This window comes from Anopheles arabiensis, chromosome 3 (genome assembly GCF_016920715.1).
Source record: "Anopheles arabiensis isolate DONGOLA chromosome 3, AaraD3, whole genome shotgun sequence".
Lineage (NCBI taxonomy): Eukaryota > Metazoa > Arthropoda > Insecta > Diptera > Culicidae > Anopheles > Anopheles arabiensis.
This window is the reverse complement of record NC_053518.1, coordinates 43993670-44014874: the sequence shown is the minus strand read 5'-3', so window position 1 is coordinate 44014874 and position 21205 is coordinate 43993670. Positions and strand designations below refer to the sequence as shown.

General features: G+C 45.7%; 2 protein-coding genes across 2 annotated transcripts in view; one reads left to right on the top strand and one right to left on the bottom strand.

Moving 5' to 3' along the window:
- Positions 1-30: 30 nt before the first annotated feature.
- On the bottom strand, positions 31-10406 carry LOC120902279. The gene has a single exon (XM_040310893.1). It carries the CDS (start codon positions 10224-10226, stop codon positions 141-143), a length of 10086 nt encoding a protein of 3361 aa, XP_040166827.1. The 5' UTR covers positions 10227-10406; the 3' UTR covers positions 31-140.
- LOC120902282 overlaps positions 5320-21205 on the top strand; it is a 102245-nt gene continuing 86359 nt past the window's right edge. The window contains exon 1 of the mRNA XM_040310907.1: positions 5320-5380. The gene's annotated coding sequence lies outside the window, so the exon portion shown is untranslated. The remainder of the gene's footprint in view (positions 5381-21205) is intronic.

Below are 21205 nucleotides of genomic sequence, written 5' to 3'. Positions count from 1 at the left end.
TACGCTACAGAAGTACGAGAAGCTGAACGATAGTGATTTGGTACGTATTCACTTTTATTACCATATAGTCAAATGTGTAAGTTTCAATCTATTATTATTACATATGATTCACTCATTACGTATGATTCAATTTCAGCAAATTATGTAGAAAGACATCGAATAGTGGAGCTCGCACAGCAGCTTGCAGCAATGTTCTGCTGTACTTGTCCTATGCCGGATTCTGCAACCGTTGGGTTTGCTCCCAGCAAGTTCTCGCGTTGGAAAAGATTGTCCAATGCCAGGTTTCCTTCGTGCAGCTCGATCTCTTCCAGAGCATCAGTATGCAAAGCCTTCAAACGTTCCATTAGTATGTTGCCGTTGCCGTGTCCATGCTTTACGTATTCCTGCACATCCTCGCGAAGGTCCTCTAGCATGTATCCGAACCAATCCATATCACTTCTGTTAGCTACAGCTTGGCTTTGGAGAAGCTGCAAATCTGATAAGCCATTTTCCAAACGTGTTTGTAAGTATTTACGAATTTCTGGAAGATCTTTCGTAGTACGGGATGAACTGCTACCCCATCCAAAGAAATTTTGAACGATACGCTTTACTTCACGGACTGCGGCCGGAGCGACATGTGCCAGCAGAAGCCAACTGTCAACGTATTCGAACAATCTGGGAGGTTCTAGCTGCACCGCCAAAAGCGTAGATTGTTCACCATCACACGAAATTCCTCGAACGCCATCATAGGTCAGTGGTAAACAGTTCCGATACTCATCATGCGATTGAAGTATCGCTTCTACTTTGGGGAAAATTGTTACCAAACCCTGATCAGAGTAGCAGTTGACGTAGTTCAGTTCGCCGTGCGTCACAGGATAACAGTTTTCGATCATGCTGTGCTTTGACGTTCGCTTGTAGTGGGATTTGTAGCGTTGTATGGTGTTGTCGTGAACTTGCTCACCTTCTGGTGTGTTTTCGTGATAGTTTAAGAACCAATCCAAGGGAATGCGAAGATAGCTTAGGAAGCTTCCCAAACTATTGGCCCCCGAAGAACTATACCGCCCGGAGGAGTTTTCATACGTCTCAGGCGCTATCAACTTCTGTGCCAACGGTGCGTCAATTCTTTTCGGTATGAGCGGTTTGACTACGCGATTCGTGAAACCTCTGGTCATTACTGCTGTGCTGAGAATTTGTAAAAATACCGAAAACCCGGGAATGCTGCTCTTCTCGTACGCGTCTACCATGCGCAACGTCACAATGAAGGTGTAAAAAGCAATCGGAATTATGCCGCGTTGCAGGTCGCCAATCGCTTTCGCATTGGCTGCCATGAAGAAGCGCGCGTTGGAGAGCTTAGTCGACCAGTCACCACCTCTCATGAGTTGTTTTGCTCGGAAGAACACCTCCGTTTCCGCCAACCGATCCAGTCCGGTTTCTATCTTTCTGCCTAAGCTTTTAATAGTGTTTGGTATATTGCGGACCATTATCATGGTGAACGAGGCGGTAACGTATGCGTCCAGTATACCGTGATATAATCTTGGATCGGAATAGTCCCACTTAGTCATATCGAACTCTCCGCCCATCTTGAGAGCCCCAAACAGGTAAGCGAAGGTAATGGTTATTGCTACGGTTGCGGTAACAAAGAGTGCTCTGCCGAGAGTGGTTGTGATGGACCGGAAAGTATTAATCAGTTGATTTGGGTTCGTCACGATGAATGCTGACGTTGCAATACCACCCAGCAGTGCGTTCCAAGTGCCGGGGCTGGAAAAATCGAAATTGCGTGGATCCCAGGAGCCGCTGCTCGCGGCCAAAGCGAAGTAACCGAACGTGATACCTGACCCGATCATAACACCGATCGAGGCAGAAAGTGATAGTCCCATCCCGACGAAATACGCTATCGATGCAGTCAAATTGAAAGGAATCGAAAGCCCAGTTAATGCACCACCAATCATTCCTAACCAAAGTGATTTCGACTTCCAATTCCATTCCAACGGATTCCAAGATTGAGCCGCTGCCGAAGCACCAATGTAAGCACCTATTATGGCCATTATAATACAGCTGATAGCAAATGCAAGCTCTCCATCTGGATCGATCAACGAAACGGGCGAGTTTCCGGCATAAACGTAAGGGCTTGGGTACTGTTCTTTTGGATCCATTTGATAGAACCTCCCAATGTCGGGATCATACAAACGAGCTCGATAGTTGTACAACCCGGTCTCCGGTTCCCACTCCTGACCCGTGTAAAGATACGAGATCTGTCCGTCCAAATCGGTCCCAAAGCGTCGGAATATCTGCCCATATGGAAGATAATCATATGCGGCGACTACTTCGCCCTCCCTCACCACCAACCGTACCGATCCTTCGTGATCTGTGATGACCCCGTACAGCTTATCGTTGCGCACAAACCCAATCAGCTGCTGATCCTTGTAGATGTAGCTCGTCACTCGCACGTCCGGCGGATGATCATTCGTCAGGTAAGCCATGTCTATGTCCATTAGTACGAATCCATTCGCATCTCGAATGTAGTACTTTTCACTTAAGACCGTTTCATCCTTTGCTCGAACCTGCTTGAATGTCCGCTCTGCGCGTACATCATACTGGTACAATATCTTCCGTCCATCGGTCATCTCAATTTCACTAACCCGCTGCAGAAGCTTGTCATATGCCATGTGCTTTATGCCCTTGTGTTCTGCCTGGATTACGGCTCCATCACCATCATGGGCCATGGTGAATTCCTCTCCATCATCTTGAGCGCGGTCGAACTGCTGGCGAAATACCTTGTTGATTTTATTTGTGCCCTCCTGGTACTCCAAACGATACCGCGAGAAGCCCGTGTAAAACTTTCGATGATTTCCATTTGCATCGATTTCGTACGATTGCACATCCCCAGCCGACCTTCCCAGAGCCGTCATGAAGTGATGATTAAGCACCCCAACAATATCTGGCACGTATGAGTTGTATATCTGTAAAGCTTTTCTAAACCCTTCACTCAAAGATGCTACAGACGCATCTGCGCTTTCACCGAACAACTTTTGTTTCATCATTTCTTCCTTGAGGTTCGTACAAGCTTTCAAAATCATGTTCGATCCTTCAATCCATCGTGTACACTTTTCTTCAAACGTTTTTACATCCAATCCCTTCCGTGCTGAGATGGCCTTCGATAGCATCAATTTCAAGTGATGGCTATATCGATGTTGATGGATAAAGTCACTGAATATCGATTTGGTACCTTCACGTCCATGGCAAAGATTGGGATTGGTGCAGTCGGTGGTTAGGAAGGATTTTTCCCGTAGCGCATCCCAAATCTTTTTCGATTTCGCTTCATCAATTCCTTTTATCTCTTTGTGGAATGTGTGATGCGTCAATGGTGCAAGCTTCAACTCTTCCAATCCGTGGAAATACTTCGCCTTAATAAGCTGATCATGATCGTCATAGTCATACCGATGACCGTACTGATAGGGGAAGGATCTGGTGCTCAATACCTTCGACAGATGATTCAGAGCGAGTCGTTTTCCACACACAAACGGTAGATCGTCATTCATGTCACCGTACAACGTCCGGTTCACCAGATTGTTTTCGTCAATAAAGCCTGTACGCTTTAGCACCTCAAGACACAGTGACGCCTGTGCTTGGGTCATGTTGTCTGACATTAGATACTCCGTATAGATACCATTGCGAAGCGGGCTGGTCGCCTTTTGCCAGTGGGCGGTGAACAACGTCTTGGATATTAAACCTTCATAGATCGGTGTGTAAGAGTCTTGACCGTAGGAGTCTGTTTCCAGGTAGCTTACACTTTCCGTCAGATAGTTGTCTGCCAGCTTTATCAAAAAGCCTGGTTCGTTGTAGGTAAAGTTTCTCTGGAATGTATGCGTGGGATCCGTTCGTACGTTAATTGTTTCCACCATGCTATCTGCATTATAGGAGAACTCAAACATAGGTTCTGTCATTGTCGATTCTCGAATAGATATAATATCACCATTACCATTCCAGTCGTAGCTCAATCTGAACGGCTCTCCTCCAGCACCGAAAGGATACTTGATAGATCGTAGATTATCGTTTTCGTACTCGTAGTCAATCGAGTACGACGTGTTGAGAGTGTTTATTACGTAAACTTTCTTCAGCACTCTTTTACTTTGATCGTACACTAGGTACTCGGTCATTTGATCCCCACCAATACGTCTGGTGGCAAATGCCGAACGGTAGCGCAAGTTTGGATCGTCATCGTACTCTCCATACAGTGTATCGATAAAGTTTGTAGAATTTGGCGCAACTCCACTGTCTACCAGTTCAATACATTCGGTTTCGTTGAGATGGACTAGTGCTTCGCGCGCCACTTTATCATCGGAAACGTACGTAAAATGTATAACGCGATCGAGCGTTTCGTTATGTTCTTTATGAAGGCTAAATCGAAGGATACCCTGTTTATCGTAAAGATATTGCCAGATACCGCCATCCGGTGTACGCTTTCTGATTAATCGATTCGCATTATCATAATTGTAGCGAACTTCCCACTGCTGCTGCAGTTGCATCTGTTCGGAAGTGTAATTGGCCACGAAAAATGGAACATTTTCCATGGTCGATGTATGCGCCCTGTAGTGATACATAGGTGGCAGCTCTTGCTGTAGCTTATCATTGCTCCCGTATCGCCAAGTACTCAGTCTATTCTCGTAACTACCCACCTTGGAGTATTTGGCCACTTTTTTGCCCTTAGCGTTTTCAATGGTCACACGCACGGCACCGCCGGGTAGTTGCACGGCCTTATGATGAAAGCCTTCCCTTGGTGGGAACAGGTTACTTAACAGCAAATTGTGCGGCTCGTAGGAGTAAGATCGCTTATATTTCCCATCAACGGTGTAGTCTTTCCCGGGCAGGCCCTGCAAGCGTTTGTTTTCCGTAGGATCATTGCCGTAGATAGTGTGCGTGTAGGGATACCCTTCACAGGATGGATTTAGCTCTGCCACCTTGCCAGTCAGCAGTTGTGTTGCGTTATCGAAATTGAGGATAAAATTTTCATGAAATTCAAACATTTTGGCATCGTTCTCAGGGTGAACTTTTGTCCATTTCGTTTGCAGGATAGGACGTTCGATATCGTCGTAGAGGATCTCGCGAATCCGCACCGTGTCTGGTGACTCGTACTCTAACACCTGAACCGGTTGTCCAGAAAGTTGCTGGTAAGTTATTTTTAATGTTGAGTCGTACATTTCAAAGAATTCTGTTATTTCCGCGGTTCGTGAAAGATGTAATGTCAGTTTCCGTTCTGCATCTGATTTGACATCTTCTAACAGTGTCTCTTGCACTAAAACTCCTTCGAGCCAGACGGAAACGCGTAGGGACGTAATAAAGATAAGAATTTCTCCACGTCGTGGCAGTTGTCGACAGTTTGTCACCGATTGTACCGGACACGGTAAGTAACATTCTTTTCCTCGCCAAACGAATCGCATTCCATTGTCGTTCGGTTGCAAACTGTAAAGAAATCGCACTGCTAGTGTAGCCCATGTTTCATCAAATGTTTTAAACACGCTTCCATTAGAGTGGATATTATTATCCCAACCGCTCTCCATGGCCCATGCAGACATGCGAGGCTTCATTTCGATGACACACGGTCTCCGACCAGACTCACGAGTGTACACAGCCTTTGACTCCGTTATGAATTCTCCCACCATACCCTGCTCGGAGAAGACGGTCGTTCTTTTGCCGTTGCAGTTATAGAGGTAGCGTTTCATCAATCCGCTGCTGCTGAGCAGTGCGCTTACACTTCCTCTGGCAGGTTCGTAGATGTTAGCCGCGAACGGCATGCTAAGTGGTGAAAATCGTATATGGTCAATATCGATGCGTCCGTGGGTGGTGCTTGGGATGAAACTGATATCAAACACGAGCTTTGTTTCGGTTGGAAAATGTGTTGTGTCGACTATCGTTTCCACATAGTTCCACGATCCGATGCGTTGTTTCACTTCCGCCTTGCGAAGGGATATTTTTTTCTCTTCTCCCTTCTCAACCAAAACGTCTACAGCCACAATGTCAATAGTATCACCGAGCTTGAGTGCTTTGGAAGTGCGTACCCAGCATGAAACCACATAGTTCATAAGCGGCTCTTGTGGTGTAAATACGCCCGCCAGTTTGTGTTCTGGTTGGCTAAGCGTTAGAAAGCTGTTACCATTCTGCGATTTGATCAGTGTTTTGTCAAACGTCCATTTCTTCTCCCTACCGAAGTGGTTTCTCTCGTATGGTTCAAAGCCGTAGTATGATACCATCTCATCCACCAACCGGTATGGACCCAAGTCAACGATGGGATGCCGTCCGCTAGCATCGATAATCATTCTCTCACTTTGTGCTGATGTGTCTTGATTTTCTGATTGACGTCGTTTTTCCTCCTGATCGCGTAATTTCCGATCCAGCACTTCTCGGCCATCCGCTGCAAACGCTTTCCGAACCGTGTTCCCCGTTGCGATGTCTATCGTCTGCTCGTACCAACCGAATCGGCTCGTATCGGCACCGGTGGCTATTTTGATTTTGCGAAACACGATCCCATCCACGGACAGCTGTACATCCTGCGGATCATAGAGGTACGCCGTTTTGCGGTCTGTTTCGTCAATGTATGCCAAAGTTTGACCTCCCAGCACCGTTACATTCGGATTGAGAAAGTACTTCATGCATCGGAATACCAAAAACTGTGCAGTGGCATTTGCTTGGTGCGTCGTGACGATCGCGATTTGATTGCTCGCACGATTAAGCCTTTCCTCGTCGGGGAAGGTAACGATCTGCTTACTGGCAAAGAAGTACAGTCTCAATGGACTGCCTTGTGGCTGGGACTGGGCGTAGTAGGGTACGGTGAGCTGTAGTTCTTCCGATTTAGTGGTATTGGTATCGAACAGCGTCTCTCCAGTTGCAATCGACACGATCTTGAAGGTGTCCTTGTCATGTGCCTTCACGAGCCGATAGTCAGCGCTCAAATTTTGATTTACCTTACGCAGCCGTATCGTATCTTCGTCCAGCAACCGCTTGTTCCAGTGAAACCCATCGTACGTGATCTGATGGTTACCTGTAAGTACGCCCTCCTGGTTGGTGAGCATTCCAAACTGCGATAGATCGAGGGCAAACACGACCGCATCCTTCACTGCCTTGTAAATGCGCTGACTTTCTTCGCGCGTCGTATTTTTCGCCTCGGTATTGATTTTATTCCACATGGCGCTTCCTTTACGATGTTTGGACATTTCCTGCCTCGCCGCTTTCATGTATTTGTTCAGCTCTACCGCATGTGGGCCGGTAGATTTTTTCACATATAAATGATATTTTTCCTTCACCAACCGGTAGCCGAGCACGAACGAATCCTTTTCATCCGTATTCACCGTGTAATTGTATTGCGTTAAGACTGTGTGCGGAATTACCGTAGTGTAGCAATCAAATACGTGTGGTTTATTCTCCAGACTAAGCATGAAAAAGCGGACGTGAATGTTTAGCACGTCCTTCTGCAGAAAGGGTGCCTTTAATATAATGGCTTGCCGGTAGCTTCCCAGCATGTCCGCCGTGAGACCGCGCCGAATCGATTGTCTGAGCTCAGAGTTGATCTCAAAGGAGGAAATAAACTTATCGATCTCGTTGAAATAGTTTACCTGTTCTGGTGCTGCTTTCACGGTTACCCATTCTCCATTTTGTTGCAGCAAAAATATCTCGAGCCGCCCATCGTACGTTGCATATCCGTGTGCAAATGCTTTGACGACAAAGTTTGCCGGTAAATTGGGGCGCAGTTTAACTTCGCTGAGCTGATGATCGGTAGTAGTCGTTATCAATCGTAACGACGTCTTGTCCGAAAGCAGAACAAATGCACTACCGGTAGTAATGGTTCCGTCGAGTGGAAATTCGTCGTAGTATTTCTGCTGTCGCCAACGGTCGCTAGTATATTGCAGGATCGCGACATCCTTGCACTTATCGTAGATAACGATCACCACGATCAGGTTTTCAATCGCATGGACCAGATACCGTTTGATGTCGTTTAAAGTGTACACCGTTTCGGTGCTGTCGGTTTTGTTCGAGCTTATGCCTCCGAGCGGATCGCGAATGTGCAGCAAAAGTCTACCATCGATGAGATTTGCGTCCACAACAACGGCATAGTCTGGCCCATAGTAAACGTTAGCTTCCGATCCAGTAATTTCTATAGTTTTCTTAAGCGAGGTGGGATTAAGCGTTACGTGGGCATATTCCGGCTTCCATTCGGCACCGTTTGGGTAGATAATTTTCGACAGCCGTTGGTGTTGATCGTACTCAAAATCGAAAAGCTTGTGATCGCTTTGTTGAATTGTTTGCAGCAACGGCTTGACATCCTTGCTGTAGTGAAAGGTAAAATGCTGTATAAACTGGTGAGTTGCCACCGTGATATCTGCAAGCCGATCCTCGCTGTAGCTTAGGTCTATCATCGAGTCGTCGGAAAAATTGATGGATGTTAGGCGTATGTCGGTTTTGTTTTTGATCAGATCATAAAAGTACAGGATCCTCAGCCCAGTGTCGGTATTGTCCTCCTGGTTCAGGTACCATTGCGATGTGAAGGTTTGCGTTTGTCGCGATGCACTACCACACAGTGGCCACAGCGGGCACGCTTTCACTGTCTGAAACTGGTGTAGGGCTATGTAAGTCATGATGCGATTATCCATCGACAGCTTCCAATAGCTCCGCTTAGTGTTGAAAACAATGCCGATATCTGGATAACCATCAATGGTGAAATGCTTTTCTTCCGATTTTGGACCATTGTCCTTGGTGGGTTGAAGCATCATAATAATTCGCTGATTTTCTTTTACGAGTGAGTACACATGATCTTGCTCGAATGCGCTTGACTGACGATCTAGCACAATGTAGTCGAGAGGGAAGGACCAACCAAGCCCGAGCTCGTTGTTGTACTCTACGTTTTTATACTTAATAATTTTTCGAATCGGAATACCGAACGGTGCAGGAATGTCTATTATTGGGATCATCAACTCGACGGCTCCATTGTAAGCATTGATTGGGTGCAGCATGGAACCCATATCGAGCTGATCGTGCAGCCATCCAGCGTGGTAACGGTTGGGGATAATTTCGGGAATCGGAATGAGTTCCTTTTGTTCGGTTGATATTACGGGGTTTGCTGGAACAATGGGCTTCGTTTCAACGCCTTCGATCGAAGGCTGTATATTTACATGGATCAAACCATTTGATGTGTGTAAGAAAATCTGCAGATCGTTGGTAGAATTATGTTTTTGAGCCAATTTAAGAAACGAATAACGCACAATTTGATTGGCTGCGGTTTCTAGCGCAACTTCGTTCAGTTCGTATGGAGTGGTAGTGGCGTTAACTTGCAATAGACTCAAACCTTTCGGTCCACTATAGACCAGCTCGTCTTGGTCGTCTCCGTCGAAGTTTAATGGTGTAACAGTGTCTATACTACGTCCATCCCAGCCGCGTAGCTTTGAAAATGCCGACGAATAGAAAATCTTTTGAAAAACTTTTGCAGTATCATTGAAGCGATATATCATAAGGCCTTCGGTAGAAAAGTGCAGTAGATCGTTATAGCTGGTTTTACCAAATTTGGCAAACATTATCCTGTCATAGTCGGTGTCTTTGGAAGGAAATTCATCTATGGTCGTTAACTTTTCCAGATTATATTGGTTATTAAAACGGAACAGCATTAGCTTTGATTCGGTGCGCAGTGCAATTGCAAGCTGCTTATTGCTATCTATTTGTTCTACCAGCTGTATGGCGCTAGTGGAAGACTTCCACTCACTATCCAAGGAGGGGGGCTTTTTTAATAATCTTACAGTAGTCTTCGCTTTGCTCAAATCCAGTGAACGAAATTGCACGTCCGAGTTAAGACGCGAAATTATTCCAATATGATGTTGGGATGGAAATATCTGCCCAAGCAGGAACGTATTCCTGGACGATCCATAACCTGAGTGATCATGATACTTGGATACCGTGTACTGAAGTTTTAGGTCGGGTTTATTCCACTTGTATACTTCGACTCCTTTCGAACTGCGAACTATGAGTGAAGATGGTTCATACACATGCCAAGGGTAGTTGGCATTAGGGGTGGTTAAGGAAAAAAAATCATCTTCATGGAACACTTCTGTATAATCTTTGTTGGAGAGCTGATAAATCAGAAGAGCTCGGTTCTTACGCACAAACACGGTGTTATTGGCAATTTTCTTCACTTCCACCAGATCATGTACATTTGTGTCTGTGATCGTTTGCACGGGTAATTGCACTGGTTGGTCTAGGTCCGACATCGTTGTTCAAAAATGAACAATTATCACGCACTATGTTGCCTGAAATAGACTACTAACAGTGTTAGTTGCTTCTTTTCACTATGCAATGTGTCCGTTTTTAAAATATCCTGATTAGATTGCTGTGCTAGCAAGTGGTTATAAAGCACATCAAACAAGCACTGAACTGTAGATGTGTAATGTCACATATTTTATAGTGTAAAAGATTGTGGTGCTGTTTACTTAGTTGATGCTTTGGACCATGTTAACTACAAACTACAATCTTGTGAATATTTGTTTTCATGGTAAATTGCTCAATATGACGATAATATTGCAGCCACAGATTCTTTGTGTTTGTACAATATCTAGTGTATTCTTGTTTAATAGGTTTCGCAAGTAATAATCTTTGAAGCACATATTCAATCCTATTGACTGTTGATAGCGTGGATAGCAGCTGAAGTAAATAGTTAAATGAATGAGCAAATAAAGAGCATTTGAATAAACCTCTGTGGAAAAAACGATCTATTGATCTGAAAGAGAGCACTGATGCAGGCAGTATATAAGATGCGAAATGCATAACGCAGAGTTCAGTCAACAACAAGACTCAACTACTGGAAGACATTTGAATTTTCGTTGTTTCCGAGGCAATCGGCTTAGTGCGTGGTATATACTAATGCATCTTTCATTTGAAAGATCTAGAGTTTGCCCTATATAAAAAAGAAAAAACATTGAATAGTGAAATTTGTTAAATATCATCAATATTATCAACTGACAGTGAATTGTGCTGACGAAGGTAGTGAAGATCGTGGTCGAAAGCTCATCCGTCCAATATGGACGCGCCTAAGCAATTCTATAGCTTGCAGTTGCCCGGGAAATCGCTTACTAAAGCGCCTCCCGGCAATACAGTGGAAGTAAAAAGAGCACCCAGCGCAGAGCAAATTATTTTTGTACGCAATAATCGGGCCCTGCTGATCTACGAGCGTATGGCTGGAAGTTGGTCCGAGGTGCACAAACGTAATAATTTCTTCGCTGTTTCCAATGACGATGCTAGCTACCCTTGGGCGGTATATGACGATGGGTTGCTTGCGGTGCGCAAGGTGAAAGGGTTCGTGTTGTATCGTTGGAATAAGAAGGAGCTGAACGAACTGTTGGTGGCAGCAAAGTACCACGACGAGTATGGCTATGCTTTGTCAAATAACACCATTCTTTTTGGAAACATTTATCCCTCTGCGGAGTACATCGGTGTCATTTCGCGTCTGCATTCGGTCGTTGAATTTAGTTCGGCCAAACCGAGCGATCCGCACAAACGTGTGCGGCCATTGAAAAAGCAGCTGGATTTGGAGGCTGCATGGATGCAGCCTTCTAGCACAATATCGTTGGTGGAGCGTTACGACAACAATGCGCAGCTATCGATAGCGCTACGTACCGCCGCGGAGTTGAAGCTTTTCCGATTTGACAATCAATATCAACTGAAGGAGTTGGCCACTGTTAAGGACTTTCTCCCGCTGGACGATGAGTATGATAGGATCATGTTTGCGAAGTTTGACGATGCTAACATCAACGATCTGCTCCATTTTACGACCAAGGGGTTGACCATGTATCGTTTCTTTGAAGAATCTGGCGTTTTCGAGAAGGTGTACTATTCAACGGCATTCTCCAAACTGCGTGGCTGGAACAGGCGCACTATAGAATCGATCGCGACGGTAAACATCGATGGCGACAAGTGGGACGAGCTAATGGCCTCTGGACCAAGGGGGCTTTGCCTGTATCGTCCAGTGTTTGGTAACGATGGGTTCGAGCTGGTTAACATTTTTGATGAAACGATCGAAGATGGTGAAATGCGTTACGGCATACCAAAGCTGACCACAAAGCTTGCTGACAGTGATGGCTTTAACGTTCTGCTTTTTACCGGCGCGAATCTTGTAAGCGTGCAAACGAAGCCCTACATCCCCAGGATATACGATGTCCCGTCCGCCGCACAAACTGTTGTGAAAGCTAATGCCGTTGCACCCTTACTGGTACCGCAAAAGAAGTACATCGTATGGTTGCATGATCAGCTCGATCTAAACAGTATGCTGCAACCGTTAAACCCGCACGCGGGTACGGTCGAGCTTAGCATACCGCTGATCGAGCTGCCGAACGCTTTCGGCGTGAGTGTGCGCAAGTATGTACAGTACAAAAACATTCCGTTTGAGAGTTTCTTCGGGCGCGGCTGGTCCTTGCCGTTGGATTACATCAGCGTGGAGCGAAAGAACAGCGCCTTTCTGCAAGATCATGACTACGCTGTGTTGAAGAACAACAATCGAATCATTCTGAAACGCTACCCGCACTTGGATTCAGTTGACTGTTGGAGTTTCGAAATCGATGGGTTCAAGCAGGCAACGATCAAATATTATCCCTCCAAGGAACGCTGGGAAATGACAATGGAAGATCGTACATTCGTGTACGGCGCATGGGAAAACTTGAGCAAGCGACGCGAAGAGGATGTGTGTGCATCCTGGCCTCTGTGCGGAGAGAAATCAGCAAATGAAAGGAAGCTGCCGTCTCGTTGGTATTTGGTGCACGAGGAGAGTAAGTATGGTGCTTATGCAAATTATTATTACGACCCGCTCGTGGAAGGGAAAGGCGATCGGTTGGCACGCATAGAGTTGAGCAGTGGATCGAGCGTTAGTTTCAAGTATTCGGAGCAGAACAAGTTGGTGAACTTCAAAGTGAACACCACATGCTACGAACAGAACGTGTCGTTCGAGTACGAAGGAAACTGGCTCAAACAGATCAATCAAGAGGATCGACCGCTGTTCAAATTCGATTACAAGGATGATCGTATGTGGAAGATCGTTTACCCCAATCGGCTCGAATCGATGCTGGAGTACAGTGACGTGCAGATCGATCGAACGCGCTTCGAGGAAGCGGTGCCAGTGGATTTAAATCCAACGATCTACTACGGACCGGACTATACCGTTATTTTGGACAAGGAGTTTGAGGACGACCGTGTTGCGATTACTATTCGGAACCTTTTGGGCGGCACAGATGGACCGAAAGCAATGAAAGAGAAGCTACATTTTGGTCAACCCGGTATAAAAAGTCACACGATACACGCGCTGGAAGACATGCTGGTGGTGGTGCTCATCTACGGCTCGCAGAAGGAGGTAACCGTTCTACAGTTTACTGGCAAGGACTGGGTAGAGAAGGAATATATAAGCGATTTTCCACTGGACGCTGTCATAAGTGTGGGCAAAAAGTTTGTTGTACTGTGCGATCTGAAAACTTTGCGTGTGCTAACCATCAACCATAAGGGGAATCTAAACGACACGGAAGTGCAGAAATCTCTGCCGCCCAAGTTTTTGATACAAACATTTGGGAACGGTTTCTTGATGTGCAGCGCTTCGAGCATCGATGTGTGGACGATGGGGATTAAGAATGAATGGCAAAAAGGCTCTACTCAAGCCCCGACCAATATCTTTACCGATATTGATAAGTTACTGAACGCGTTCGTTTTGGATGCAGAATTTAGTACCGCTTTGCGGAAGGGTTTCCTAGCCGATGCGGTCACTGTGTATCAGAATGCAATCGTCATACGTGTGCCGGTACTGGATGGTCAAAAGTTGAATTTGAAAGTATTTTTCTTAATTATGAATTACGATCGTGGTGCTACGCAGGTATCAAAACAGACCGTGCAGATTCCGATAGCGAACTTTGACACGTACGAGTACGATATGCCGACTAAAGATGGAGACGTTTTCAAGCTGCACTACAAGGTGCAAAATAACAAATACGTTCTGAAGCTGAAAAGCATGAAAGGTCCACTCAACAACTCGCTCACGGAGCAGAAACAAAAATCGTACAAACAGATTGAGGCAAGTGGCGAGGCAGCGGCAAAGAAGGCACAGTACAAGAAAGAGGTAGATGAAAAGTTCGCCGAAGAGGTGGATAATATTAGCCAAACCGTCGTTAGCAAGGCGCAATTTGCCATGGATCTTTCGCAGTTTGGTGTGCTTACAAACCAGCACGGTGTGGTGACGGGAAACGTTCAGCTGTCGTTCGATGGGCAATCCTGGCAGCAGCAACCGATCGATCCGGCGACGATGCGCATGGAGAAGGTGGATCAGCCGCTTGGGGCTGGCTTTAAGCTGGCGAAGTACAGTTACCAGGACACGTTCAAGGTGTACGAAATGCCGAGACACGCGGTCGTGTACGATACGCAAACTAACAACCCGCAGGAGATTCAGGTTGTCGCGCCCCGGTATATCCAGTCGCAACCGGCCGGTAAACGGTTGAGCATGTTTTTCTTCCACACGAAGGAAACGATTCAGCAGCCCGCGAACGTGACGATGGTGCGTGCCAGTAACACTATTTCACTGGTGACGGTTCGGCATGTGAACGAGACGAGCAAATTTGTCGTCTTTCGACCGGTGGATTCATTTCTGCTGAAGATGACGAGCCTGTTTACCAAGCAGCGCGTACGGCTCGATCAGGAAGAGCTGCGAATTTCGTCTTACAACTACCATCCACGGGATGTTCATCTTTCTAGCGAGGGTGCCATGTTTTATCGCGTGAAAGTCGCTCCGGGCGACAATGAGAAACGATTTGGGTGGTACGAGCAGGCTACTAATTCCAGCACGGGAGCAACCACGAAAAAATCCTTCGCAGCCGATGGAACCGACGTCACAGTGCGCGAGAAACCCAAACAAGAAAATAACAGAGACGCGGAGGTGAAGGATCTTGAACGGACGATATGGGATAGGAGCAAACAGCTAAAGATAGTAGACTTAGGGGCACTGAAGTTAGCGGATGAAGTGGCGTCATATTATGGATTCGAAGCGTACGAACTTAATCGCTATGGGGTAGATAAAGAGTGGTCGTTCAATGTAGCTGATGTGCAATTTGAGCGGGATAACCATTACCTTAAACTTCCGGCAAGCTCGACCTTAAAGGCAACGTTTACACCAACTGAACCAAAGAATTTATGGATTGTTTCGTTTTGGGTGCGAATCGGCAATGGTGAAATGGTGCCAAAAGTGGACGACATGCTCAACGTGTTGATGGTGGAGCTTGTCAATTTGAACAACCAAAAGCGTGTACAGTTGACTGGTGCAAAAGTGCATCACATAATGGCAAACTGGTGTTATGTGGAAATGACTATTGATACGACACACACGGCTGATGGTTCGAAGCTGTCGTTCAATATAACTATCAAACCTTCCGAATCGCATGCGAGTATCGACGTTGATCATGTGCGGTTTTCGCCATTGAACTTAAACTTTCGTGCCAACGTTTATACGCCAGATACGGCTGAAGTCAGAGCTACGCTTTGCAATAACGGCCTGCTGAAACAGAACCTTTATAGTCCCACTGGGAAGCGAGTGGCACTGCTATCGGAAGATGGGCAAGTGGTAGACTTTGCGATGCACTCTAAGACCGCATTTGTTGCTTCAGTTAACGCCAGACAATGCTTGATTGAAATGAAGCCGAACTACGGTACATTCGAAACATTCGAACCATTCCACTGGAAACAGGGCAGTAAGGAGTGGTCAATTAGATATGGCGAGGTTGAGTACAACCCTGGCAGTGTTGCTCAACGAGGAGAGCTAAGCCGCACCTTTGATCGACCGTTCGAGTCAGTAGCGCTTCGTTTTCTCTACAATACAAGCGTGGATGATAGCAAATTGTCGTTCAGTTGGAATGGGCAAGAATTCAATCTATTTTGTTCTACAGGATCTTCTAACAGTTGCAACAGGCCACCAAAGGCTGGCGAAGTGCTTATATTTATTACCGAGCTGCGTGTATCGGTGTGGTTGGAAGGACATTTACTTAGCGAAACACTTATAAAGCCTGATTCACGGGCTCAAGCATTGAAAGAATTTCGTTTACTACCAACGGGATCAATCAAGATAGCAGAATTTCTGGTGATGTATGACGCACGGGTAAAAGTTACATACCACAATCGGATGGGACGGCCGGTGCAGGTGGTTGTATATGATGATCCAAGAACAGTGCGTGTACGTGAGATCATCTACGACGAAATCGATCGTCCCACAATGCAAACCAAGTGGACGAAGCTCACGAGTCATTTAAAGGAATATTTTGCGTTCTATGAAAACTTCATCACTCAAGTGCACGGTACGAGTCACGTGATGAGCGGTATGGTCGCTAAAGCCCATCCATCCTGCGAAGGTTTTCCATACTCACGCACGATTTATGCGAACGATCCGACGGAAAATAAACAGTATCAGGGATTGCCAGGGAAAGAGTATACCGTGCTCGGTAAGTACAAACGCCGATACGCTATGCGTCCCGAGATAAAGGTATTGGCAAACATATTTCCCGTAGCGGAAGGTTATCGTCAAAGCATTGTGGAACGTCCGGGAGGTGCGATTCGGGCTACGGTCGAGGATAAGCGCGGAAACAAGGTTGCCAAATATTGGCAGGTGGGCAATTATGAGCATAGGCTAACAACATACACATATTCTGAGACCCACGGGCATTTAATTGAAGTGTTACCACCTCAGTTTCATGCACTCGCAAAGACCACCTCCAGAACGAGACCGTTCCTGACCGGAGGAAACACACAGGAAGAAATAAAACTTAAAAATTTGTGGCGGGTGTCGTATGAGTACGACTACGGGAACCTGATAGGCAAGCGCACACCGGATGGTGGTACCTATGAGTACATCTACAGTGAGTCAGGAATTTTACGTTTTTCAATACACTACAACGCACCGGAAAGCGTTAACATGGATCGGGTGGTTCATTTTACGTATTCCTCGCATGGTAAGGTGATGCGCGAAGCGTTAGTTAATTTAACGCGTGAACGTTGTTACCAGATAGTGAAGACAAACGAAGTTCCTGAGTCAACCGATTTGATTGAATCTTTCTATGGCGAGGTCGAAAGCAACCCAGATGTGCGGTATAGATCGCAACAATCTACCCGAAAGATAGGCAAAAATCAGATGATGGAGAGTCTGATCTTTGACGAGAACGAACAAGTGATCAAAAAAGTATTTTTTGTGCCAACAATTAACAGAACCTACTCGATTGATTACGAATATGAGAACGGAAAATTGCATTCTTTGCGATATCCTATGGATTCGGCTGCAACATCATTTACTCTGATCTACGATTATAACAAAAATGGAGAAGTAAAGTCTATCAAGGAATCGACAAAGCGAGTTCCTATGTTTGAGTTCTCCTATAATGCAGATGGCATGGTGGAAACAATTAACGTACGAACGGATCCCACGCATACATTCCAGAGAAACTTTACGTACAACGAACCAGGCTTTTTGATAAAGCTGGCAGACAACTATTTGACGGAAAGTGTAAGCTACCTGGAAACAGACTCCTACGGCCAAGACTCTTACACACCGATCTATGAAGGTTTAATATCCAAGACGTTGTTCACCGCCCACTGGCAAAAGGCGGCCAGCCCGCTTCGCAATGGTATCTATACGGAGTATCTAATGTCAGACAACATGAACCGAGCACAGGCGTCACTGTGTCTTGAGGTGCTAAAGCGTACAGGCTTTATTGACGAAAACAATCTGGTGAACCGGACGTTGTACGGTGACATGAATGACGATCTACCGTTTGTGTGTGGAAAACGACTCGCTCTGAATCATCTGTCGAAGGTATTGAGCACCAGATCCTTCCCCTATCAGTACGGTCATCGGTATGACTATGACGATCATGATCAGCTTATTAAGGCGAAGTATTTCCACGGATTGGAAGAGTTGAAGCTTGCACCATTGACGCATCACACATTCCACAAAGAGATAAAAGGAATTGATGAAGCGAAATCGAAAAAGATTTGGGATGCGCTACGGGAAAAATCCTTCCTAACCACCGACTGCACCAATCCCAATCTTTGCCATGGACGTGAAGGTACCAAATCGATATTCAGTGACTTTATCCATCAACATCGATATAGCCATCACTTGAAATTGATGCTATCGAAGGCCATCTCAGCACGGAAGGGATTGGATGTAAAAACGTTTGAAGAAAAGTGTACACGATGGATTGAAGGATCGAACATGATTTTGAAAGCTTGTACGAACCTCAAGGAAGAAATGATGAAACAAAAGTTGTTCGGTGAAAGCGCGAATGCGCCTGTAGCGTCTTTGAATGAAGCGTTTAAAAAAGCCTTGCAGAGGTACAAATCAAACGTGCCAGATATTGTTGGGGTGCTTAATCATCACTTCATGACTGCTTTGGGAAGGTCGGCTGGGGATGTGCAATCGTACAAAATCGATGCAAATGGAAATCATCGAAAGTTTTACACGGGCTTCTCGCGGTATCGTTTGGAGTACCAGGAGGGCACAAATAAAATCAACAAGCTATATCGCCAGCAATTCGATCGCGCTCAAGGTGGTAGAGAGGAATTCACCATGGCCCATGATGGTGATGGAGCCTTAATCCAGGCGGAACACAAGGGCATAAAGCATATGGCATATGACAAGCTTCTACAGCGGGTTAGTGAAATTGAGATGACCGATGGACGGAAGATATTGTACCAGTATGATGTGCGCGCAGAGCGGACATTCAAGCAGGTTCGGGGTAAGGATGGAAAGGTAATGAGCGAAAAGTACTATATTCGAGACGCAAATGGATTGGTATTGATGGACATGGATATGAGCTACCTTGCGAGCGATCATCCGCCGGACGTGCGAGTGACGAGCTACATCTACAAGGATCAGCAGCTGATTGGGTTTGTGCGCAACGATAAGCTGTACGGGGTCATCACAGATCACGAAGGATCGGTACGGTTGGTGGTGAGGGAGGGCGAAGTAGTCGCCGCATATGATTATCTTCCATATGGGCAGATATTCCGACGCTTTGGGACCGATTTGGACGGACAGATCTCGTATCTTTACACGGGTCAGGAGTGGGAACCGGAGACCGGGTTGTACAACTATCGAGCTCGTTTGTATGATCCCGACATTGGGAGGTTCTATCAAATGGATCCAAAAGAACAGTACCCAAGCCCTTACGTTTATGCCGGAAACTCGCCCGTTTCGTTGATCGATCCAGATGGTGAATTTGCCTTCACATTGGCTGTGCTTATTTTGGCGTTAGTCGGAGCGTATCTTGGTGCTGCATCAGCCAACAATTGTTGGAATCCTCTCAAGTGGGATTGGAGATCATCATCGACCTGGATAGGTCTGCTGACAGGTGCTGTTACAGGCGCATCCATACCCTTCAATATGGCCAGTTCGGTAGCGTTTTTCGTCGGGATGGGACTATCGCTAAGTACGTCAATTGCTATTATGGTTGGTACCGGTATCACCTTCGCCTATTTTATGATGGCGGCCAGCAGCGGTACATGGGATCCTACAAAGTTTGACTACTCAAGTCCAGGCACGTGGAATGCGTTGATGAACGGTGTAGCAACTTCATCATGGATATTGATGAATCCTTCTTCGCTGATTAGTTCCTTCGTATCGATAACTTCAGTCGCCGCCAAGGCACTATTTTTTGTAGCTAAACTCACCATGAGTCTTGGTTTCACGTATCTTTTTGCCGCGCTTGGTCAGGGTGGTGAGTTTGACATGACCAAATGGGACTACTCAGATCCCGCACTGTACATGAGCTTCGTTGACGGGTTTACTACTGCTACCGTTGGAGTGCTGTTCCTTCGAAACTTGCCGAGACAGATCAGCAAATGGTCGGGAAAAGTGAAACGTACCGTCGATATATTCGTTGCTAACATGATTACATTCCGCGCCCAATTAGCGTTGGGGCGTGATTGGTCGAGATTGATCATGCATACCAAGAATTTCTTATACGTTGGTGTTCGCAACTTGCAAACTTTGCAGAAAGGGTTTCTAACTGTAGGATTCTATTCACTAATTGTTTCGTTACGCATGTCGCTGATATCTGAAAGCGCCATCCCTGAGTTTACGGCAGCGGAAGCATCCATCAATGTACTCTTTTCAACTGAGCAATTTTCAGACTTTATAGTTAAGCCTTTGTCGAAGGCTTCGCCCAAATTGAGGCTACCCAAGCCACCGAACTTGGCACGGATGCTCCGTTTCCGCATTCGATCGGATGCAATAAGAATTGGCAGCAATGAGTCAATTGTCTTACCAAATCATATGGAAAGATCGTCCGCATCATCACTGCATAATATGTTTAACAACTGGATAAAGTTACCATTCGAATGGTTGTTTAGTACATCGATGCGCGAAAACGAGAACGTATTCGATAAGAGAGTTTCAATGATCTCTGCACCAACAAGAAACATGGCAAAATCAGCGTTTGCGTTGCGAAATTGCTATAAAATTGATTCCGAGGAGCACCTCGACGGCATGATATCATGCTTCGGACATAGTTCTACGGTGACGATAATACCAAAATTCGAAAGTAATCCACGAATTGAAAATGCCGACCATTACAAATACTGTATGCCATTGACATACGATGGACATCCATCAGCCTCCTGTGAAGGAGAGTGGTCTTCATTGGTATACACGGCGAAGGAAACGGCAAGAGTTTTTGATTTTGTCGATGGGTGGATATTACTGGCACAGGTTGCACCAATTGCCTGGAAAGAAATTAAGCTTGGATTTAAGTATATCTTTTCGCGTCCAAAACGGGACCAACAAGTGTCTCACACAGATATGGTGGAATATGAAAAGAAAATGCTTTATTGCAGGTTAGATCAAATGAAGACACAGATTAACACACATCAACAGCTAAGCTGGGCTCAATGGACGTATGAAGATCTGGCAGAGGATGTAGAAGTATATTTGAACAAAGGGCAAGGCTCAATGAACTTGTTAGAGGAGCGGATAAATGCTCTTGAAGCAGAAATAAAGGAAGATTTTATCTTGCAACGGCTACAAAGTGTGCTAAGAGAACATTGTGCAAGGGACAGCAGTGTGCATGTTAGAAGAAATGCGAACAGCAAGATTGACTTTCTATATGCAGGACAAACAAACAGTCATAAAGTACAAAATGTCGTATCTGCTTTTGATCTGCTGGGTGACAACGTTAAATTTAACGCA